The sequence below is a fragment of the Aythya ferina genome, assembly GCF_964211825.1.
Source record: "Aythya ferina genome assembly, chromosome: 5".
NCBI classification, from domain to species: Eukaryota; Metazoa; Chordata; class Aves; order Anseriformes; family Anatidae; genus Aythya; species Aythya ferina.
The window spans coordinates 4099734-4124827 of record NC_140301.1 but is presented as its reverse complement, the minus strand read 5'-3'; the positions used below and the strand labels follow the sequence as shown (position 1 = coordinate 4124827).

The window sequence follows — 25094 nt, the reverse complement described above, 5'->3', positions numbered from 1 at the left end:
AATTTAAGTCTGTGTTTTGTTTACAGTGCTGCTGAAGGATGGTAGCAGAAGTTGATCACTAACTTCTCAGGTCAGCACCATAACACCCAGAAAAGATATGAAATTCTAGCATCACTGGCTAACAGGAGTTGTTTTTTTTGATATTTTTTTTCCTCCTTCCAGTGATGCTGCTAGGGCTGCACCTGCACAGCAGCCAACCATTTGCTCCTACCCCTTCTTTCAGAGCTGAACCACACATGAGCATACTACTTCCACATAGCTAATTGGAATATGGAAACACCTTTCTTGCCATCAGACTCCAGCCTGTTACAGCACATTGCCATGCAAATAGTACAGTGACATCAGGATTTCTTCTAATAAAAATTTTGCAACAAAGGACTTCATGGCCCTTCATATGGTCCTTACTTGGAATAGTCTTCTACTAAAGCAAGGACTTTTTCTTGGAGAAGGAGGGATTTTGCTCATTTAATCATTACAGAATTGTTCACTAACAACTAATATTCTTTATAACATCAGTGCCGTGTTTTGGAACAGGTTTCTGATTACAGGATAGCTGTGGTGCTGCACAGGAAAACTGGAAAGAAGGATATGTGACATCTGTGAGAAAATAGCTAAAGAAAGTCATTTTTTAGAAGAGGCTACAATATCTAAACATTAAGCAAAAAGAACTTTGTCTCTTAATTTACATTCCATACACGCTATATTGTCTTAAAGTAATATAAATATTTTTAATACACTTGGGTTTCAAGTATACTGGTGTGAAGACCTATTATAAAGTTAAATGGAAAAAAGAAAAGAACATTAAATTCTTACCTGGAAGTGTTCAGTATTCAGTTTAAAACAGGATTACAATTCTAGTTTGAACAGCTCTGTATGAGCCTTTCCTGATTCCTTTGTTTCTCAGGATCTTTACCAATAGGATTGTATGCATAATTTGGTTACACAGGTGCAATATTTTAGGAGTATGATTTCTATTTCTATCTCATTGCACTTCATCACCTTCCTAAGTTATTCCAGAATTACTTGCATTGCCTCTCTTGAATGTGAATAGAACTTGTAAAAATATTTCTAGCCTTATCTAGAAGTCTCACATTCTAAAACAAGTAAACCAAACAGATCTAATCCTTATAGAAAAATAGGTTTATTGAACAAGTGCATGGGCAGGCATGAAAGAGTCTACTCGTACATTTAGTAGCCAGAAATGAAGAACCCTGTCTAGACTTTTTTTTTTTAAATCAATGTCTAAGAAAATCATTTGAAATCTCAATGCAGTGCTGTTCATTTTTATTTATTTTTCCCCTAGCTTGTTATGTGTGTTATGTTCTGTCTTCCTAACATTAAGGTCCATCTCAAACATTCTCTGTCAAAAACAGAATCAAAAGAACATAGCAAAGTTAGCAATCAGAGTTAGATCCACATGCATCAGGTTAAAAAAAAAGGGAGAAGGGCAGAAATAAGCATGTCTAGTTGTTTCCTAGGGGTTCCCCATAGTTTGCATAGCGTTCATGTTCCAGGTCACTCAGCACATTTCTTTTCTTGCCAGGAGTTCCAGCCCCGACGTCAGTACGAGGGTAAGTTTGCAATTTGTGCAATTCTTGAGACAGTTTGCCCAGCACACAAGTACTCAGACTGGCACAGCGTTTGGAAATAGGTCTATCCAGGCTGCAGGGGGAAAAAAAAACATGCCCAAAAGAAGAATAATCTCAAACATGCATGGTCATGCATTTCTTCCCTAGATAAATATATATAGTTAGGAAACTCAAAAGAAAAAAAAAGATATAAAAAATAATCTCTCCACATCACATTCCATGCAAGGAAGGTTCATACAAATGCAGTTAGAAATAAAACACTATTTTTTTCCAATGAATTCATTTTGTTGATAAAGCAAGTTAATTAGCCTTTCAGATGCTCACAGTCAGGGGACAAAAAGATTTTAGTTTCCATGTATTCAGCATGCTGTTTAGTCTCTCATACATCACCATGCTTGCAATACAAATCCTGTTAGGATAACGCAAATGTTCTTGCATGCCTTTGCTCTAGGGGAGGAGAGTGGCGCTGCGTGCATTAGGAGGAACACCTCCCCTCTGCCAGGGACTTTCCATGCCTTACAACAGCATGCACTTTCACGACAGAGAATCCAAGAGTGATTGAATGTCCTCTAACATTCCCACTAGGAAAACGTACCTTTTGCTGTCATATTTTAATATAACCCCCTCATTCAAGCTCAAATCGCCCTCCACTTTCAGTCGTAAGAGACAGATAGAAGCAGGTTAACTAGGTGGAAGCCATTCTCCTGATGCCATTGTTAGGATGTTTCTGCATTATCCTTTACCAATTAGGTGACTACAGCTAGCCATAACCCCACCCCCCATCCTCCCCCCAAAAAATAAATTACTTGGCTTGTGGAGGGTCTGCTCAGATGGCTCTTGCTGGGTATCAAACACTAACACTGCTCAAGTGCCCTTCTTCTGCCCCAGGACCACGGTCCTTACCTGTTCCCCTCAGAGGCTTGCTCCAGTTCTTCTGCTGTCATCTGTATGAACTCTTTCACCAGTGCATTTAATAGTCTCCGGGCTTCATAGTCACTGAGCGTCACTCTGTCTGTTATGGACTCCAAGCCAGGTCTACGCAGAGGCAAGCAAAACAGGATGAATACAGCCCAGTCTGCTACAGAGAGCCATGCACAGGGAGCAGAGTTTGTCACGCCTTGCTCTGTGTCATTGACAGTGTCTTTCACCGGTGCGAATACGTAAATTGTGCTCATGCACAGCATTAGGTGGTTTATATACATAGTTAAGAAAAGACAGTATCATAAAGAGCATTAGAAGAAGCTAGCTTTTGGTAGCCCTTTCTCCTCCTAGGTCTCTAAAGGAGATTAAATATTTCCATACCATTCAGATCAAGCACTCAGCAACAGGACCAGCTTCTTACCTGACTGGAGCTGCTTGGAAGCTATCCATCTGGCACACGACCAAGGCATAAACAGCAAGGAAAGATGAAATCTTCAGCATAACCATGATTTCCTCTCTACAACAAAGAGGTACATCAAGCAATGGCTGTTTTCCAATCCCCTCAATCCTATAAGGTCACCATTTCCTAACTGCAAGTAGCACAAATGCTAACAGCATTTCTTTTCAGTATTACCTTTTCACTGCTGTTGATCATTCCCATTTTGCTTTGGTTTTCTCAGAATTTTAAAATAACTTAGCGCTATTATGGGGGATAGAAATGCAGCTTTTTGGAGTTGAAGTTCTGTACAGCAGCATTCAACTTAATGCAGACTCTCTCTTAAACTGGCTGAACACACAGTCCTCTAACTAACTACTGCATACAATGTCATTCAGAGTGTCCATCACAAACGGGCAGTCACGGGAAAAGAGTTGGGGGAAGAGAGAGAGAGAAAGAGAGAGAAAAATGCTTAGCGTATAGCATTACTACTGTTAGCGGTTTCTCCAAAACTGCTTGCTACTTGGCAGTTAACACGCTAATATCCCAGCTCAGGCTAAGCTACTTTCAATAAGCATTCCTATTCTGAAATCAGAAAAAGAGTAAGTTCTGTAAGAAAAGCAGTCACAAGAACAAAGCCCGCAGAAGACATTTTCATCGATTTGCTCTGAGATACACCTCTGCTCCTCGAAGCACCGGCTTCTTCGGCTCCGATGAGCACCCCTGCGACTCCCCCAGGAGCTTCGCTTCTCTTAGCTCCCGGTTGCTGCCCCGCGACAGGGAGCCCGAGGGCCAAGTTCTCCCCCCTGCATACACACACACACCCCTCAGGACCCGCATCTCCGCGAAGAGCAGCGCGTCGCGGCCCCGCGCAAAGCTCCGCACCCCGGCGCGGAGACGGAGACGGGACGCGGGGGAGCCCCCGGAGGACGGCGCTGCGGGAGATGCTGCGGGAGATGCTGCTGCTGCTGCAGCGCAGCGGGCAGGGCAGGGCGCGGTGCTTACCGGCGGTGCGGGGCGATGCGGAGCAGAGGCCGGTGGCGCCGCCGAGCCGCGGTGCCGCCCGCCGCCCGCCCGCCGCCCTTTATCCCCGCCGCCGCGGCAGCCTGCGTGGGCGCCCGCGGGGCCCCGCCAGCCAATCGCCGCCCCCGCCGCCCGGCCCGGCGCTGACGTCATGCCCCGCTCCGTGACCGTCCCATTCACAAAAATCCGCCGGCGGCGGGGCCGGAGTGTGTGTGTGGGGGGGTCATTCACGGGCCGATCCCCGCCGCTCCCCCGGCGCCCCGACGGCTGCGTTCGGGCGGGAGGGGGCGGCCGGGGCGCGAAGCCGGGGCAGGGGCGCAGGGCAAGGACGGGAGGGGCTCCCCTCGGCAGCCCTACGGTCCCCGGCGGGGAGGGGGCGCAGCCCGGAGCTGCTCCGCGGAGCGAGGGGCCCTGGGCAGCCGCCCCTCGAGGAAATCCTCAGCACCACCGTCATCCTCAGCACCACCATCAGCATCATCCTCACCACCATCAGCATCCTCACCATCATCCTCACCACCACCATCATCCTCAGCATCCTCACCACCATCAGCATCCTCACCATCATCCTCAGCACCACCATCATCCTCAGCACCACCATCATCATCCTCACCACCATCATCATCCTCACCACCGTCATCATCCTCATCACCACGGCCACCTCAGTAAGGGCGCCTCTCCCGGGCAGGTGCACGGAAGGCACTCGGGGCGGGGGCCGGCGGTAGCGGATTACCGGGCAGCTGCCCGCCGCCCCATGCATCACCCGCCGAGGGCCCTTTGTCAGGGCGCGGCGGGGCTGCACCTGCCGGCAGGATGTTTGCCGAGGGGGCCGGGAGGAGCAGGGGGGCCGGTAGCCGTGCCTCTCGCGGCTCGTACCGCGGCCCCTCGCCGCCCGGGCCCCCGCGCACCGCTCCTCGGCTTTGGCAGCCGGGTGCGGGCCCCCGGGGGGGTGTTAGAGGAGCCGGGGGCGCGGGTAGCGCCTGGCGAGCCGCGGAGCAGGTGCCGTCGCGCTGTAAGGTTTTTTTTGGCTTCGAAGTTTAAGGAGTAGCGCGGAGTCGCTGCGCCGGGCACCCGCTGGGGGCTTTCTCCTTTCCCTCGCCGCCCGCGGTCGCAGCATCCTCTCGGCGCCCCGGCCCGCAGCGCCCCGTGCCCAGCCCGCTCCCGGGGCTTCGCCCCTGCGGCTTCCCCGCGCTCGCTCGCCGGGCACCCCTCGCACGCCCCCCCGGCGAAGCCTCCTCCTGCCCCCCGCCCGCCCAGCTGGAAATTTCGTTGTAAATGGCACGTCTGTGGCTCGCAACGAGCATCCCTTCTAGCTAGCCTTTCCGAGGCTGCGTTTGCAAACAGCGGGTAGCACCTAAAGGAACGGTCGGCTTTGCTGTTTCAGCGTGACTTGGACAGCTCCACCAGCAGCTGTAAAGTGTGGGAACTTAAATGAGTGAACTTGCAGTCAGACACCTCTCAAACTGCACTCTTGCTTTCCCCTTCCTCTGTTAACAGTTAATCGTTCAGATATTTGCTTTGGGGATTTATTAACTTTGCACAGAACATTCCTCGTTTAACCTTACAAAAAATCCAGGCGACCCTGCTGGAATAATGTATTCCAGTTCTTCAGGGGGAAAACAAGTTGCATTTCATCTTTCAGTTGATTCAGTCACTCCAAGCGCTTCTCTTGCCAATGCAACTCAGCCACGGGCTGGAGCCTGCAGGATGCACTGACTGCAGGATTTCAGCTGCCAGCATTTCTACTTCAGGCTTTCACAGGAAGAAACATAAATTTACAGCAACAGGTATTAATGCCAATAGATATAGTTTTGTGCACGTAAAGATGAAATAGTACTTGGATGTTGGCAAGCGCTTAGGCTGCTCCTTGCCAGAGCTAATGGAGGGACTCCCGGCTTGTTCTATTATTTTTTTTTTCCTCAATTATACGTCAGCTAGTCTCATCAGATCTATTTTCTTCTTGCAAACCTATCTTCTCTCATACGTAAGACAGAGAAGAAAATTTACAAAATAAAAAGAACTCCAAAGATCAGTTGGTCTATTTTAGAGAGCTGTCAAAAAGATGCAGAGTTCCCACAGGATAAAGCTCTCCTGTTGCTAAATGAATCCAAAACCAGAGGTTAAGTTTTCGTGGAAAAACTAGCACAAAGGGGTGCCTATGAGCACTGCACTAGGAAAGCAAATGATTAGGGAAACAAGGAACTTGTTCCGCTTTTTTTCATTGCCTGATAATATAGCAGGTAAAATAATCAGTTTCAAAAGAAATAAACTAAAGAGCTATAAAATATATATTTTTTAAGAAATCAGATTATCTAGTACATCCTACAGATCTGAGTAAAAGGAATCTCTTCTCCTAATTTATTTAAGTTTTCAGGAAATAAGAAAAATCTGCCCTATTTTAAAGTGACTTTCTCACTTGATAGAACTTCTTACAATATTCTACTATTTTGTGTTTTTTACCAATACATTTTAAAGTGCAACCATTTTTTTCTACTATACACGTTTCCATTATACCAACGAACCATAGACACTGCAGTGAGGTTCTTAAATGTTGCCAGGTGACACGCTGTTAAACAAAAATATCACATTTATATATTACACTGCAATTTTTGTTCAATTATAAAAAGTAATTCTTCGAGATAGACAAGGCTGTGAGCTGCACAGATAGAATTTCCATCCCCAAGTATGGTTCACACCTGACAAGAGAGGACTCTTCAAAAAGGAAGGGAAGCCAGGGATGATGCCACAACCCACAGATGCAGTAAGTTATTCCTGAGGCAGGTGAGCATCATTCACATCTCTCTGCTCTCTCTAAGCATGGTTTTCATAGCACCCAGCCAAACCTTTTGTAGATCAGGACATTTCATGATAAAACCAGCTATAAAAATCACATAGTCTTTATCTGTGTCTCTGCTTGTCTGTGTTTCATGTGGGTGCCTAGTCTAATTCAGCATCCTGTCTCTGTGAATGTCCAGAAAGCATTTCCACTTAAGCAGACTACAAACCATGCAGGGGAAAGTGTCTCCCACAAAAGTGTCTTTCTAATGTTCGATTGCAATCCATTCTGCAGAAAAAATACCTAAGCTGAGCCACAGTTAACCACGTCATGCTGTTGTAAAAGAAAGCTGTACAATAACAAGAGTATCATATTTAAGACCTGAAAGCTAATCCTTACACTCTGCTTGTTGCTGATAAGGTCTCAGCCAATGTACTCTGTTCAGGATAGCACAAGATAGCTCAAAAAGACTCAAGTAAAGTGGAGAAGTCCAGAAATAATAATAATAATAAAATAAGTTATTAGAAAGCCCATAACATGACTTAGGAGGAAGAAAAAAAAGAAAAAAAAAAAAAAAGAAGACACGAAGACTGGAGAAACAGTTAAAAAAAGGAAAGACTACAGAAAAGTGTGATACCAAAACCATAAATACTTGCCATGAGTCTACACACTGGTACTATATTTAAAACAGCAAAAATATATGTGCTTAAAAGTAAACAGGGGAGGGAGATGCCACACATTGGAAAGACTGACACATTGAGATTAATGACATGTAACAACAGGTTGGATTGCAGTTACGGCATCTCTCTCACTGCAAGGTTGTATGGCATGGTAGTCTAACGTCTGTCAGGAGTGACATACATAGTTGATAAGCTCTGGGGATGGAACAAGATCAACTAAACTGCTCTCTTCAACTCTTCCATCTCCAGTTTCTGTGATTCTGTAAGTTTAATAGATAGAGACTTGTGTAAACTCTGAAACGTAACACCTCTATCATCCAAACTTTTGTTAGCGCTTGCTCTTGGAGATGTTACTTCCCTTTGATCTGATCCTTTGCTTAATTCTGCTCCAACGGCCTCCAGAAAGCCATATTCAGGTTTAGTGTGAGCTCACATAAAGCTTGTCCACAAAAATATTTGACCGTCCTACAAATCTTGCAGTTTGGTTTAAATTTGGCCAAAACAATGAGAGCCTCTTTTTAGAAAAATGCAGTGCTTTAGTGAGAAACAGAACACTGACATATATCCCAACACTAAATGGTTTTCTTTTTAACAGACATCAAAATTCAGGGTGCTTCAGGAAGTACTTTCTCAAAAATGGAACTGCTATTCAGCTAATTACTGAGAAATCTATGAATCAGTCTGGAAGCAAATTCAGTTCTTTCAAAATGCCTTCGAAAAGCTCCCAGACTGAAATATGAAAGACATTTTAAACAGAAGATCAATGCTGGATTGTTTTAATTTCACTGAAACCTTCCTAATGAGCTTTGGCTTTGAAGCAGTTTCCCTGTATATATTCAAAATTCAGTGCAGAATAATCTTTTAAAACAAAGCGAGTCACACCGTCCTGCACTGCAGTTCCCTTGGACAGGGAGAAGTGGCAGACTGCAAGGAAGCTGGCTATGGCTTCGCCATCTTTTGTCCTGCATAACCACAGCTCAGCCTCTGTGCAGGCTTGCAGAGGCTGCAGCCCTAGCTCATGCCACCTGGCAAGACCTCCATCCTCGAGAATTGGCAAAACTAAGCTGCACTCCAGCCAGAGCCAGTTCTGTCCCTGGTTGCAGCTCCAAAGCTCTGACAATGGAAATCCCTCAAGGGGAATTCTCAGCTCTCCAAATGCAGCCAGGGCAGACCTGCAGCATGACCAGAGCAACACAAAAGGGACAAACTGCAGCGGAGAGTCTCACTCTGAAACTATTTCAGAATTGGCACCTGTTCCCACTTCATACGTTCTGCTGCTGAGATAAGAGTTGAACAAACTCCTTATCTGGAAAGCAACCTCAGAGCTGAAAACTAACCTCGTTAAGCAATAGCATTGTCATAAAACTTTGTTTGAATTGCTTACACAAGTGCTACGCTACTATCTTATATGTCATCAGAGTACGTCAGCAAAAATCTGGTGAGAAAATATACTGTAGATCCTCAAGTTAATCCCATGTTTGTTCTTTACAAGACATAAGGAGCCTGGAAGATCTCATCTCATTATTACATTCTTTGTTCTGATAATACTGAGGTCAGATTAAGCCACAGTATAACTTAATGGTTTTATAAACCCATTCAGGGACCATTCAGTTGCCCCAACAATATCAGCTGCTACAGCTATACATCCTTGTTGATACCAGTAATGGCACCAGAATCAGGAGGACCAAACGCAATTGTCCCTGAGCTGGTTGTTTAATTGTTTGACTCTTAACAAAAGCCACTTGGGCAAAGATTTACCTGTACTAGGTACCAAAATAAATCTCTCTACTTACAGTGCTGGTAAATAGTACATAAAGGAAAAAGCTATTATTATCATAATAGTTGCTAATCTACTTATATCGGAGTTTCTGGGAACCAGTAATCATATGAGAACATCAATTAAAAAGACATGCTTCTAACTGTTTGCATTAAATTGACCTAAGTATATTTTGAAAGATTAAAACATAAGAGCCAGCAAATAAAATATGCCAAAATTATTTTTAAAGGCACAATCTTTACACCACTATCATAGTTTTCTGCATCTGACCGACAACATAAAATGCTTCGGCACAGTAGAACTGTGATTAAGGAGATGTTGGTTTCCAGCCACCAAACATCAAATTCACAGGAGAAAACTTTAGATGGGTTGTTCTGTTTTAGCAAATCATAAAGTGCCATCATTATTATAGGTTTAGCTAAGAAGGTACTGTAATTCAGCATTCACTGAGATGAACAGGTATATATACCTATAGCATAGAGACATGCTACAAAGAGTTATGTAATTGTAATAGGTAATGTCTGCACATGACTCTAAACTTGTCAGTGGGCTCATGAAATTATTTTTGTCACCGAGACGCATGCACGTTTCACACATGCTGATATAGATTTCTTTCATTTTCCAAAGTCTGCTTTAAACTGCAGCTGAGTACAGGTTTGTAAAATATTTGATGGAACTTGGGAATGACTTCATTTTTCTCTCAAGGGTGTAACAGAGTTTTAATCAGGATCTTCATATTGTTACTGAAAGAACAGTCACATCTATGGGTATGTTTCTTCAAATTCCTTCAAAAGTCAAAGCTATGTAAATGCATAGTCATTCCCTGTCAAAGAATTGCTTTCTGCTTTTCTTGAGAAGACAGAAACGTAATCATCTGCTGTTACTCTACTGTCTCCTTATAGAATTTATGATGTGAAGTAATTGTAAATCTTGATGACCAGAATGTTTTAGAATTTAATAAAGATACATGCTTTAATGGGTTTCTTTACTCAGCCATCATTTTTTATAATTGAAATAAAAAAACCTTTACTCATCCTATGAGTTTGCTCATTTGATCATCAGTGATTAAGATGAGTAAAACCTTCCCAAAGTAGCAATTCAGCACACGCTACCCCCATGCTCTCGAAAGAATGAAAGAATGAAAAAAGAATCAGTCAGGAACTGGCAAGGAATCTGCCCTTGGACAGCCCATTGGAGTCTTGCATCCCTAAACCTCTGTTCTTAAGTGATTTCATCTGTCCACAATGGTTTATCACTTACTTCTGACAACTTTCAGTCATACTTATCCATGCTGTTCCTTTTTCCTCCATTTAATCACGCATCCTTTAGAGGTTCTCAGGTCTTTAATCTTGTCTGATTGACCACCTTTTACATTTGGCTTGACCAAATCTGATTTTACAGCTCTGCAACGATGTTCTTCAGTTTCAAATCTCTTCTCTTACAGTGGATAGCACCACCATGTTTACTCCATCACCAGGGCTAAATGCTACGGTAAGGTCAATTTTGATTGTTCTCTCCCCTGCTTGAAGATAACTCTCAAATCTTGTCTGTTTTTTGTTTGTTTGTTTTTCCTCCACATTAAATCACACAGAATTACAGAATCACAGAATTGTAGGGGTTGGAAGGGACCTCCAGAGATAATTGGGTCCAACCCCCCTGCCAAAGCAGGTTCCCTAGAGCAGGTCACCCAGGTGGGCGTCCATACGGGCCTTAAATATCTCCAGAGAAGGAGACTCCACAATGTCCCTGGGCAGCCTGTCCCAGTGCTCCGTCACCCTCACCAGGAAGAAGTTCTTTCGCATGTTGGTGCAGAACTTCCTGTGCTCCATTTTGTGGCCATTGCCCCTTGTCCTGTCCCCACAAACCACTTGAAAAGAGGTTGGCCAAACCCCTCTGTCTCCCACACTTAAGATACTTGTAAACATTGATAAGATCCCTTCTTAGTCTTCTCTTCTCCAGGCTGAACAGCCCCAGGTCTCTCAGCCTTTCCTCATAGGGAAGATGCTCCAGGCCCCATATCAACTTTGTGGCCCTCCGGAGATCCCTGGAGATCCCTGTCTTTCCAGGAGATCCCTGTCTTTTTTGTTCCAGGGAGCCCAGAACTGGACACAGTACTCCAGGTGAGGCCTGGCCAGGGCAGAGTAGAGGGGAGGATCACCTCCCTTGACCTGCTGGCCACGCTCCTTTTAATGCACCCCAGGATCCCATTGGCCTTCTTAGGCACCAGGGCACACTGCTGGCTCATGGCCAACCTGTCATCTACCAGGACCCCCAGGTCCTTCTCCTCAGAGCTCCTCTCCAGCAGGTCATCCCGCAGCCTGTACTGATCCATGCGGCTGTTCCTTCCCAGGTGCAGGACTCTACACGTGCTCTTGTTAAACCTCATTTGGTTTTCTCCTGCCCATCTCTCCAGCCTGTCCAGGTCTTGCTGAACAGCAACACAGCCTTCTGGTGTGTCAGCTACTCCTCCCAGGTTCTTATCATCGGCATAGTTGGTGAGGGCAGACACTATTCCCTCATTAAGGTCATCGATGAAGATGTCGAACAAGACCAGACCAGCACCAACCCCTGGGGAACACGGCTAGTCACAGGTCTCCAGCCAGACTCTGTGCCGCCGATCACCACCCTCTGAGCTCGGCCAGTCAGCCAGTTCTCAACGCACCTTACTGTCCACTCCTCTATCCCACACTTTCTCATCTTTGCTAGCAGCATGTCATGGGAGACAGTATCAAAAGCCTTGCTAAAGTCAAGGTAGGTGACATCCACTGCTCGCCCCCCATCTACCCAGCTGGTGATGCCATCATAGAAGGCAACGAGGTTGGTTGAGCACGATTTCCCCTTTATGAATCCATGCTGATTACTCCTCATAACCTTATTCTCTTCCAATTACTTGGAGATGGCATCCAGAACAAGCTGCTCCAACACCTTTCCAGGGACAGAGGTGAGACCAACTGGCCTCCTATAGTTTCCTGGATCCTCCTTCTTGCCCTTCTTGAAGACCAGAGTGACATTGGCTGTCATCCAGTCTTCACGCACCTCTCCTGTTCTCCAAGATCTTTCAAAGATGATAGAGAACGGTTTGGTGATTACCTCCGCTAACTCCCTCAGCACAATGGATGCATCTCATCGGGACACATGGATTTGTGTGCGTTGAGCCCACTCAGATGCTCCCGAACCACTCCCTTGTCAACCAAGGGGGAGATCTCCACTTCCCAGACTCTTTCTCCCCCCTCCAGGGTCAAGGAGTCCCGGGGGGGAAGTCTTTGAAATAAAGACCAAAGCAAAGAAAGCATTCAGTATCTCCGACTTCTCAGCGTCCCCAGTTACCAGGACACCCCCCTCGTTCAGCAGGGGACCCACATCCCACATTATCCCTAGTCTTACTTTTACAGTTTACATACTTAAAAAAACAAAAAACAAACAAACAAACAAACAAAAAAAAACCTTCTTATTATCTTTTATCTCTTTTGCAAGCCTCAAAGCCTCATCTCTAGGTGGGCTTTAGCCTTCCTTGTCGCAACCCTGCAGGCCCTGAAAACACTCCTATACTCCTCTCAAGAGGACAGGCCCTTTTTCCACATTTCATTGACCTTCCTCTTCCTTTTGCTAAGCCACACAGGTCTCCTGACCCCCTCCCCAGATTTCCTACTCTTTGGGATGCACCGATCCTGAGCTTGGAAGAAGTGCTGTTTAAATGTTGCCCAGCTCTCACAAGCACCCTTGCCTTCTAGCAATCTAGCCATAAGATACCCCCAAGTAGGTCAAGGCTGGCTCTCTTAAAATCCAGGGTAGCAATCCTACTTTTTGCCTTACTTCTTCCACCAAATTTGATCTTGAACTCCACCATCTCATGGTCATTGCATCCCAAACTTCACATCCCTAATAAGCCCATCCCTGTTGGTAAGAACAAGGTCCAGAAGCACCCCCTGCCTTGTCGGTTCCTCCACCACCTGCATCACAAAATTATCTTCAACACATTGAAGGAACCATTTGGACTGCATGTGCGGGGCCTTTCCCAACAGATATCTGGATAATTGAAGTCCCCATGAGAACCAGCACCTGGGATCGCGAGGCTACTTCCAGCTGCTTGTAGAAGGCCTCATCGACCTCATCGTCCTGATCTGGTGACCTGTATTACACCCCCACAACAGTGTCACCTATACCAGCCTGCCCCTTAATCCTCACCCGCAAGCTTTCCACTTGTTCATCACCCTCCCCCAGGTGGAAAGTCTAATTAAAGTCTATTTCTTGATTTACAGCCAAACATTTAGCCTTTTTCTTCAGTATGCTTTTTTTTATTTCTCTTCTTAGGTCTTTCCTAAGGTTTTGTTTCCTCTTCAGAATGCTTGCTGCCAAAATTATCAATCACCTGTCTTTTCTTTTCTGACACAGATGCTGTGGAAATCATGATCCTCCTTGTAACTGAGATTGTGATGACACCACATAATTATACACTATATAATTGCATGGTGTGTTTGGCATATTAATGTTTTTACTCCCATGAAAATCAATATCATTTTCATTTTGCAAGTTAGCCCTGTGTAATTGTCTGTAGGCAGTGAATAAGCATTTCTCCCACAATTTTGAAGTTTGTTTTTCTGATCAACCAGTCTGTGTAGCTCTGTTCACCTGAATTTGCCGAGCAAAAGCGTTTGGAGACCTCCATTTTTATTATTTTTTTTTAAATGTATGCACTTAAGTATGTTTGAATCTATCCATTTGAGTTCACATGCTTCAGAACAGCTGCTCAAGCACAGTGAATTTTAATCCTTGGCCATTTCTCCTCATTCTGCCTCTGGCTGGAGCCAAGCTGAGGCTGAATTTCTTGCCCTCTTGTGAGAAATCTTAGGCCTCTGACCTTGAAATGCTGACATTTTTGCAGATATGGCCAAAATAATTCAAGACACCAGGCAGTATCATATTGAAAGGAAGGACAAATAAATAAGTGGAATGAAAAAATAAATTTCCAACAGTGCTCAAACCACTTCTTTGTATCCTGAGAAACTGGATGAAATTTTGGTATGGAAGGCTGTCATTAAAACACATTTTACAGGCATTTTACAGCTAGGGCTGAGAAAGGTGCTGAGGCCTGTGGAACTGACTTCTCATTGCATGAAGATTTACCCAAAAATCAGAGTCTTTCACTGTACTGACCCATGGAAACCAGCACAGAGTTTGGTCAAGCCCCCATCCAGCCTTCAGCACATGACAACACACAGGCATCAGCAAGTCTGGCTGAGAAAACTGGATCAGCATTGCTGCACTTACCTTCAATAAAAGTTACTGGCATATTGTTCTGTAGTACCTAAGTGACATTTATCTTTCCTTCTCAGTCTGCCCATCCCAGGCAATTATGAGCAAGGACCGTCTCTAAATCTTGTTCTCCTATTAGACTTTATAGTGTTGTGCCCTATTCAGCAAGCACCTAGGTAGCCTGTCTGATTGCCATAAAGCCTCGCTGCTTTCTTGCAGCCAAAACACTGTACTTGGTCACTTCCCAGCTCCCCTCCTTGTTCCCCATTCCAGCCACAGTTCTTACCTCCTCTCTGTGTCCGCAGAGCAGTGGCCTTTGCTATGTTTGATTTCTTCACCACCTGCCTTCTGAGCAACATATCCCTCCTCAGCTTTCGTGCCATGTACTCTCAGGTCACAAATGCCACATTTGAAACAGAATGTCCCATCACAGAAGCGTACTGAGAATTAAGCATTGAATAGTTAGATTATCAAGTACGTATTTGATCTGTAATGTTATGAATTGTAATTAAGTACATGGGTATAAATTCTTTATCATTTGAGATGGCAGAATTCTTACAAATCTACAAAAAGAAACTAAATTAGGAAGAAAGGAAGAAAGATTGAGCTGGGAACACACGGTATAGAAATTATAACCCTGCAGCAATCCTTCTGTTGTGCCTAAGGTTTACTGCCAGTGTAAAGTTGCACTGATGGAATAGGAAAATCAGCGTGAGTGGAAACAAAGGGGAGTTTTCTATGAACTCTCTGGGCAGGCTGTTACGTCGCACGTCGGGTTTGCTTTCTTAGCTCTGCATTAAGCGATCCCGTGCTCTTCCAGCCCCCTTTCCCGAGGTATGGTCCCGCTGAGCAGCAACCGCGCTGGCTCGTTAGCTACCGGGGGCCTTCCCCCAGCGCGCAGCTACCCCGGGATGGGGGAAAACACCCCCAGCCGTGGGATTTTGCTTCCCCGGCGCCACATAAGCGGCTGTTGCTGTCGCAGGTGTGCGCACGGAGGCACCCTCGAGCAGCGAGGGCACCTTCATCCCACTCGGGTGCGCACCGCGGCGGGACCGCAGCCTCCCTCCGAGCCGCCCCCCGCGCCCCCGGGTCCGCCGGGTGCCCCCGCTCCGCTCCGTTGCGCTCCGCGGCTCCGGGGCCGGCTGACGCGTGGGGCGGCGCCGCCGAGGGCCAATCAGCCCAATGGGGCGGCGGGATGGGACGGGACGGGACGCGACGGGACGGGACGGGGCCGGACGGCGGCAGGAGGAAGCGGCGAGATGCGGGCGGCGGCGGGGGACGCGGGGCCGGGAGAGGGCGGAGGGCGGCTGCTGCCACCGCCGCTGCTGCTGCTGCTGCTGCCGCTGGCGCTGCTGGCCGCGCTGGTGGTGCGGCAGCTGCTGAAGCAGCGGCGGCCGCCCGGCTTCCCCCCCGGCCCCGCGGGGCTGCCCCTCATCGGCAACATCCACGCCCTGGGCGCGGAGCAGCCGCACGTCTACATGAGGCGGCAGAGCCACATCCACGGGCAGGTACCGGGACCGGGACCGGGACCGGGGTTAGGGCCGGGGGCAGGGAGCGGGGCCGCGCTGCGGGATGGGAGCGCGGCTCCCCCTGGCGGGCAGCGGCCCCGGGAGCATCCCCGGCGGGGCACGGGCTAGGGGGGCGCTGCTGGGAAGGGCCTCTAGGGGGATAGTCGGGTATCTGCTTGCAGTTTATGTGCATAGGCAGGGGGGTGCTTTGTTGTTTCTCAGCTGTTTCCTACCAGTCTGTTCTTACACGCTTCATGGAAAAAAAAAAAAAAAAATTGATCTCCTAGCGGGACATCAATGGGAGAAACAAAAGGATAGGGGCATCTCCTCATTTCTTTCTTTCGTTTTGGCAAAAGGAAAAAGTAAAAGTGTTTCAAGGAAAGCATTCACCTGAACGGATTAGAAATAGGAAGGAAAATACATCGTTAAATAAGCTCAGGTTTCCACTTGCCTGTAATGCTGCCTGCAGTTCTGTGCCCCTGCTGTTGCCAAAGATCCTGCAGAATCTGGGGGCGCTTGAAGGAGGCAGATCAGGATATGGGGAGCTCTGAAAAAGATCGACAAAATGATCTTTTATAAAAAAAATAAATGATCTTTTTTAAAATGACATTTTGTATTCAAGGAAGCATAATAAATAAGCTATGACTACAGTATGCAAAAATGACAGATGCTCTCAAGAAGTATACGACGAGTTTCTTCTCGTCACATAAAAAGAGCATTTGTAGCAGTGAAAAATTCAAGTTTGCTAAAATGAAATAGTCTTCACAGAATGCATTACTAGACTAGTGCTCCTTAATTCTTCATATAATGGTGTCCAACCATGCTGAGATAAAGAAAAAATAAGGATTTGTGAAAGTAAAAAATACGTGATTTATAATGCTCAGAAAAGTATGGAAAGGGATATAGAATTTTAGTCTTCAGAGTTTAGCCTCATTTTAAATTTTTTGAACCGTAGGATAAATTTTTCATTTTGTTTATCCTGTATGTGCCTTCTGCAGGATGTATTGCACCTTTCTCCAAAGCATCTAGTGCTGACCACTTCTGGAAACAGGTGATGGGACTAGCTGGGCTATGCTATCATTTGTTGGCTGTCATCATGGCTCTCACATCTGTCATCTGATGGGTCTTGGGGAGCCTGTGCAAAGTAAGCTGGTGTCCAGTTTCAGAGACAGAAAGGACTAGATGCAGCTTGGTTGTTTTCACAACTGACACCACTTCTACATCTGCTACTGCAGAGCGATGGAAGTCTTTGCGATAACTTGTAGCTTCTGTCACAACGTCCATAACCAAATTAAGCTACTGGAATTTACCTTTACTAAGGAAGGGAGGAGAAACAGCTAACAACAGTGAGACTTCCCTGCCTTCTGTGGAAATAGTCTCACCAAATTAAGGAAGTAGCCAATACAAATATTTTATCTCTAGGTCTTTTATAGAAGATATACCTTATGCCTACTAATGTTAGGGGAAAAGATTTTTTTTTTCTGAATTACATACATTGTGGTACCTGACTCACATTTTTGTAATGACTATATAAAAGCATCCCTGGTCCTTACTGTGGAGGTCTCGTCACATTAGGTGCACTGCAAAGCAGAGTGTAGCGTGGGCTAATTTACTATATCGTTTGACAGAGTAAACCAGCTCACAACAAACTCTATGATGCCACTATTGTATCACTAGCAGAACTCTCTGGTTACCTATATGCCCTACTGAAGTTATTATTATATTTATGAAGATTGTATTTTCCATTGACGTTTAACATTGTTTCACTTTTTCATTACTTGTTTTGCTTGCTTTCGTTATTTGTTCTTAAGATTTGCTTGTAATAGCATTTATTATTTTTTTCTCCACAGATTTTCAGCCTTGATCTGGGTGGTATATCTGCTATTGTGCTGAATGGCTATGATGCAGTAAAAGAATGCCTTGTTCATCAAAGCGAAATTTTTGCAGATAGACCATCTCTTCCCTTGTTTAAGAAGTTGACAAACATGGGAGGTAAGTGCTAGTGTCTTCAAACAGAAATGCAGTTTTTGTCCATTAGACTTCATTTGTGTTTATGATCACATAAACATGTGCATTAGCTGTTTTCTCCACTTTTTTGTTTGTTTTTTTAAATCTCATGAAACGCTTTCTTTTTTTTTCATGAAACACTTAATGCTTAAGATATCTGGAAAGGATTGTCATTCTTGGACTAAATTCCATAGCAAAATGTGTTTCATTTTTTTGTCTCCATGCTCTCTCCTCCCCACTCGGTTACTATCAGTTTCTGAGCCATTTTCTCTGTTCCCGGTGATCCTGAGTTTGAAGCATCTCTTAGTTTATTATTTGGCTATGAGTAGTGAAAACATCTTCTTAAGTAGCTAAACTTAGTACCCATTATTAGAACTCTTCAAATTGTTTAGGACATGTTTAGGACATGTTTTACCCATTATTAGAACTCTTCAAATACATTTGAGGAACGTATTTTGTTACATCTTGTCTTTTGTGTAGACTTGGGCCTTTTAAGTAGGCAAATATGATTTCTGTGGCCTTCCTATTAAGATCTATATTAGATGGGCCTCTAACATTCAAATAAAGTTGTATGAGGAACTTAAGGAATTTGAGGAGTTTAAGAGCTGCAGCAGAACCTTACGTTCTGTGGTTAAATAGGTCAGTATTTCTCCTTGGTGATTCAATTTTGTGTTTTTTGTTTGTTTGTTTGTTTTTGTTTTCTGTCTTTTATGCTTGGCTTAGTAACATCTGTTTTGTAATAGCTGTTTTTCGTTGCTTTACACAGATTTCAGCCACATCATTAAAAATTGTACCCTGTTCCTTCCTTAGTTCAGTATTCTTTTTTTTTCTTTGCTTAGAGGGCTTAATTAACTTTACTGTGTTTAACTTGAGTATCTTAATTAACATTCAGGAGCTGTGTTGTCTTCAAAGATGTTTGTCAGAAGAAGAACTCTGATAAAAGATAGCTTTGATAATATTCAGTATTTGAATTCAAGTTTAATAGGAAGGATCTTTTTGATTTTTTTATTACCAATTTCACTTCTTAACTTTTGTTTATAGGATATGCTACTTTAATAATAAGTGAGTGAGAACTTCAGTGAAGAAAGGAAGATATGGGCTTTACTACGTGTTAGTATATGTGTTAGGTCCCAGAAGGGCTTGTGTTTTGATTGCTAAAATGTTTTTTGTCTTGATGGGTATCAAAATACTCTTGGTGTACCTGTTGTCATTATAGTTGCGTTGCATTTTGCTGTGTGAAAGTACCCATAGCAGCTGTTCTATCTTAGTCCAAATTTTCACAAACACAGAATGTTTCCAAACAGATCAGATATGCCTCTACATAAGGATACAATGTCTGTTAACCTGCTTGCATAGGTTAGGCAAATGTTTGTCAGGAGTAGCTTAGGCAAGTTTAATTCAACTTTGAGGCAGAGAGATTGTTTCAGTAATCATTTAATGGTTCATTCTATCGATAGTAATATACTCTTAGAGTGGATTGATATGTTAAATAATTCTATCATCTTATGGGGGAAAAATAAAGCACTGCATAAAATACTGTGTCAAAATATTTTTTCAGGCTTACTGAACAGTAAATATGGCAGAGGATGGACAGAGCATCGCAAATTAGCTGTAAATACCTTTCGAATTTTTGGATATGGTCAAAGATCTTTTGAACACAAAATTTCTGAAGAATCTGTGTTTTTTCTTGATGCCATTGATACATACAAAGGCAGACCATTTGATCTTAAGCACTTGATAACAAATGCCGTTTCAAACATCACTAATCTGATTATTTTTGGAGAACGTTTTACATATGAAGATACTGAATTTCAGCACATGATTGAGATTTTTAGTGAAAATATTGAATTAGCTGCTAGCGCTTCCGTATTTTTATATAATGCTTTTCCGTGGATTGGTATCTTGCCATTTGGGAAACACCAGCAGCTGTTTAAAAATGCAGCTGAAGTCTATGACTTTCTTCATGAGCTTATTGAACGTGTCTCTGAAAATAGGAAGCCTCAGTCACCTCGACATTTTGTAGATGCATATTTAGATGAGATGGACTGCAATGAAAATGATCCAGAATCTACATATTCAAGAGAAAACTTAATTTTCTCTGTTGGAGAACTCATCATAGCTGGGACAGAAACCACAACAAATGTTTTAAGATGGGCAGTGTTATTTATGGCTCTTTATCCACACATTCAAGGTAAGAATGCTGATATTTTGAGGAACTGATACACTTTCCAATTGCCGATTTAAAATGCTTTTTCAAAATAGTGAAGTTATCCATACTTGTAACTAAAAATGAAGGTTTGTATATATTACTGTACTTCATCATTTTCCAAATATGCTATGGACAGATGTGCAAAGCTGAGTTTATTTGCAGATGAAGATATCAAAATTGAAGCATTGATAGTATTGATGATAGCATCTTAGATTCTATTATTAAATTTTGTTTTAAAACTTTTTATGGAGCTTTGATTTTTTTTCCATAAATTATTTCTAATATATTTAAATTTAGCATTATGGTGCTTAATATTGGTTGGCAGGTGCACTAGGTCTATGTAGTAAAATAATAAAGAAATGCAAATATGTATAAAAATAATAAACTAAATAAATACAATGTAAAAACATCAGCAAAAATGTTTTGGATAACTGCTTAGGTACAATTTCATTTATCCTTAAGTGCCTCCACTCAAAATAGATGTAGGTGTCACAGACGAGTATATTTATACTTCTAGAAGAAAGAAAAAAAGCATTTCAAAAATATAAGATATGTTACAGACATTCTGAAGTAAGGCAGCACTAGATGTTTGAGTATCAGCCCAGCCACTTTGTGTAGAAGTTTGTATATTAGAAGTGAGTAGTAACACTTCTTGTTTCACTGCTTACAGTTTTGCTTTTCCTATCAAAATCTTAGAAGTGCTAAGTTCAGCTAGGGACTTTTAGTATTTTGAGAAAAAGCAGCCTAGATGACTCAAACTTGGAAAGTTACTATTTATGCTTTGACCAAATAATATTGCTCTAACATCAATTTGAACACCATTATTTTAGATTAGGGATGAAACACTACCCATGTCTATAAGGATGTTAAGTTCTGCATAGGAGCCAGATATCGTTGTAAATGAAAGATAATGTTCTCATGGTAGTGGGTATATAACTGCACCTTCTCATTTTCTCAGCTATATAATATATATATTTTTAAAATTTAAATAAAGTGGACAAAACATAATTATTCTTTTTAAATTTGATAAACTTTTATATTTAAGGCAAATACAGCTCTATTTAAAAAACACACTGAACATTAAAATATGTAACAATGAAAACATATGTCAAGACCTGACTTTCAATAAACAGTAAAAAGCATTCAGATTAAATATAGAAAATTGATGCCAAAGTTTTTTTTTTTTATTGCTGTTACGATAATTGTTTTTGGTTTCATATTCATTGAGCTGGGTAAAATATTTGGTTAAGTAGAACTAAAGTTTTCTCAATGTCTTCTTACAGCCATAATTTCTTACATATTTTCTTATTTTCATTTGTTCAATGATTTTAGTTAGCTGATTAATTCATTGAACATGAGGTAACTGGTTAAAGATTAAAAATCAGGCAATTTTCATCTTCTAGTTTAGGATTAAAAGTAAGCTGTAGCAGGACTTGAAATGTTTTTTGTAAAAACTTTGATAGACATTCTAAGGAGAAATACCTACTTTCAGTTCACTGAGTACAACTAATATTATTTTGTGGGAGCTTAAAACTAAGATTGCTATTTTTAAACAAGAAGCATACTTCAGAGGTTTTAAAACAGAAGGGTCTAAAAAAATAAATATTGCTTATATGCTTCTAAGTTCCACTGATTCATCTTTATGCTCGACATAGTAAAACTAGAAAGTCTACCAAAAAAAAAAAAGAAAAAACATTCAATAAAATTTAAAAATATATTATCTGATTAAGGATACTTAAGGTTTAGGTTGCATATATAAATTCTCTATATTTAGCTGAAAAAACAGTATATTGAGTGCCATAAGTAATCGATAGGATAATGTTAACTAAGAACATCCTTACTCCTCTGTTAAGAGCTGACCAAGATACTCATTCAATAGAGATCAGGAAAACGTAGTTTTATCTCTACATAACATTAGAGTTTTGTAGAGATCCATTTACCTGAAATAATCTTCTGATTGCAGATCTTATGATATAAAGTTACTGATTCAGAATTCAAATTCAGTTCACCTGCGTAAAAGTAAAGATTGCTATTACCTTATTACAATGTATCATGATGTATACTTATACATCACGGCATTACAGAATGTATTTTCACTAAGCTGCTTCTCAGCTTTGTATTTTTATGTGAAATGTTGTCACTTCAGGTTGAAGAACCTGGTCATTCTGGTAGAATTTTTCTGTCATTTCCCAGATTTTTACTATCAATCCCACATGAACTGTAAAAAATAAAATAAAATAAAATAAATCAGTTTTGTTTTAGTTTGGAGCTTTTTGACAGTTTCAACAAAAAAGGTGTATTGTGGGGGGGAGGGAAGAAAAGAGGTCTGGATGCCTTTGAGATTATTTAAATAATGACCTTATGCCTGTTAAGTTAATTTTTCAAATAACTTAAAAACAGAGACTGATTGAATTTGTTCCTTTTCAGTTAAATTCAGAATCTAGCTATAGCTGTCCCTCTTACCTGATATGCTACAATGAGAGTTATTTTCATTTCAAGAGTAAATGACTTTACACTATGACAATTTCAAAGAATCAGCAGAATTATACAAATGAAATCTTAAGTAGGTAATTTCAGTGTTATTTATGTCCACTCAGGTACTCTAGTACATTACTCAAGTACATTATCTTTGCAGTGTCATGCTTGTTTCCTTCATTTTGAAGAGCTCCAGAAATAAAGGTATCCCAAGTGAAAAAGAGTATGTCAAAGCATATTTTCACTTTTTAATAGTTGCTCTTTAAATGAAGATTACTGGTATATATGCTAAGAATTCCTACTAGCTAGAGGAAGAAAACAAGAGTCTAAATGCTTATAAGCTACTATATTTTGTATAAGGTATTTAATATTTCAGTATTCTTTTAAAAGTATGTTTTTAAGCTAGAAAATATGCAGAATATTATTCAATAAACAACTTGCTTTTATTCCTTTTCCTAACAGGGCAAGTTCAAAAAGAAATCGATTTGGTCATTGGCCCAAACAAAATGCCTTCTTTAGAAGAGAAATGTAAAATGCCATACACTGAGGCTGTTCTACATGAAGTTCTGCGATTCTGTAACATAGTTCCGCTAGGTATTTTTCACGCAACTTCTAAAGATACTGTCGTGCGTGGTTACTCTATTCCTGAAGGCACTACAGTCATTACAAACCTCTACTCTGTACATTTTGATGAAAAATACTGGAGCAACCCAGAAGTATTTTCTCCAGAGAGGTTTTTGGACAGCAGTGGGCAGTTTGTCAAAAAAGATGCATTTGTTCCTTTTTCACTAGGTATGAGCCATTGCTTCAACTGTTCCTTTTCATAAATCTAGGAATGTACAGCACGGAATTTATAGCAATTAATCAGGAATGGACAGCATGATATAAAATGTCCACAGTTCTGATGAAACAGCTATTTTAAAGCTATATTAAATATCATGCATTCTGGACATAGCAGATTTTTGAATAATACCCTTATTATTATATAAACTAACAAAAGAGACTGCATAGTATCCTTAACTGGGGAGTCTATATACATCATATCATTGTAGTACCTAAATGCTCTTTGTTACATGATTAATGGAGATAGTCACTTGCTGTTGAATTCGTTGCATACAGGTGATTTGCACACCCTGTTTTCAAATTTCAGCACTTCGGTCAGCACCAGAAATTGCAGGTATTATTCCAAATTACCTTGGGGGTCAGATTATAACACTGCTTTCTGCCCCCAAGGAAATATTCTTGGAGTCCTAAGTTATCTTTATAGGCATCATATGGTGCTTCTAAAGGGGGACCATTTACCTCTCATATAATTAGCAACCTAAAAATTACTTGTTTAGCATAAGCTTACTGCCTAGCTGCAGTCCATAAAAAGACGTACCCTGTGTAGAGGATTACTTACTTTACAATCTGAGATACACTTTCTCCAAGAAATAAATGGAGCCAAGACAATTTTCTTGGACTAGATGCACAACTTCTACATGGCTAAAGTTAGATGTAATGAATTCTATCTTTATTACATATTTTATTATGGTTATGGTGTGGTATTTTTTTTTGTTGTTTTGTTTTGATTATTCTACCTTATTACTTCTATGTTTTGTTATCCATTCATCTGTCTTACAAAACCACTATTTCCCTTAGAATAGAAATGACCATTCTTATTCAGTTTATGTTTAAACATTAATTAATTAATGTTTAAAGTGTTTTTTTTCAAACACTTTTTTTCCAATCCAGGAAGAAGACATTGTCTTGGAGAACAGCTAGCTCGAATGGAAATGTTTTTGTTTTTCACTTCATTACTACAACGATTTCATCTGTGTTTTCCTCATGGTGTGATTCCAGATCTCAAACCGAGGTTAGGCATGACATTACAACCACAGCCATACCTCATTTGTGCAGAACGACGATGAAGAGAAGTATCTAGACTGTCAGGTGGAATAAAATGCTCCAAGTTACAGCTGAGGAACCACTTGCCTTCTATGTCTAAATGTATTCATGTTGGAAGAACAAAAAAATTTAAGAACTTAAACTGTGGCTACATGTATTTGTACACAAGTTTATGTGTTTGTTTTTTTTTTCTACTTTGTTTTCATATATATGTAAAAAAGCAAAAACATACAGCACATCCTGTGTCTAAAGTTGATATTTTCACTCCATATTTTTTAAAAAATATTTCTTTGCAAGCTATTTTACTTGAGAGGATATTTTTATAAACATGTAGTATATTGCTCCAAATTTTTTATGCTGCGATTTATCTATAGAAATCCCATACACACTATTCCAGCAAAGCAGTTCTTTATAATTCTCAATTACATTTACATTGCTAAAAAGGTTTTAAAGATACCTATTTAACTGTATGTAATAAAAAAAAAAAAAAAAAAAAAAAAAACTATTATTTCCAGCCTTGACAAACAAATTGACAATTAAAACGTTTTCTTCATTA

At 41.8% G+C, this 25094-nt stretch overlaps 2 protein-coding genes across 4 annotated transcripts; one reads left to right on the top strand and one right to left on the bottom strand.

The window, feature by feature from the left end:
- Positions 1-1122: 1122 nt before the first annotated feature.
- LOC311437979 (calcitonin) lies at positions 1123-14879 on the bottom strand. Of its 2 annotated transcripts, none has more exons than XM_084521851.1 (4): positions 14739-14879; positions 2932-3027; positions 2493-2624; positions 1123-1662 (listed from the first exon to the last, which is right to left on the bottom strand). In XM_084521851.1, the coding sequence occupies exons 2-4, from the start codon at positions 3015-3017 to the stop codon at positions 1464-1466; spliced, it is 417 nt and encodes a 138-aa protein (XP_084377977.1). In that variant the 5' UTR covers positions 3018-3027; positions 14739-14879; the 3' UTR covers positions 1123-1463. The 2 variants fall into 2 exon arrangements, with proteins under 2 accessions (XP_084377977.1, XP_084377976.1); XM_084521850.1 differs by lacking the exon at positions 14739-14879 and adding an exon at positions 3952-3998.
- An 831-nt stretch (positions 14880-15710) lies between these two features.
- On the top strand, positions 15711-25094 carry CYP2R1 (cytochrome P450 family 2 subfamily R member 1). Of its 2 annotated transcripts, none has more exons than XM_084521408.1 (5): positions 15711-15960; positions 17811-17952; positions 19526-20158; positions 23114-23245; positions 24386-25094. In XM_084521408.1, the coding sequence occupies exons 1-5, from the start codon at positions 15712-15714 to the stop codon at positions 24559-24561; spliced, it is 1332 nt and encodes a 443-aa protein (XP_084377534.1). In that variant the 5' UTR covers position 15711; the 3' UTR covers positions 24562-25094. The 2 variants fall into 2 exon arrangements, with proteins under 2 accessions (XP_084377534.1, XP_084377533.1); XM_084521407.1 differs by having other exon boundaries at positions 23114-23443.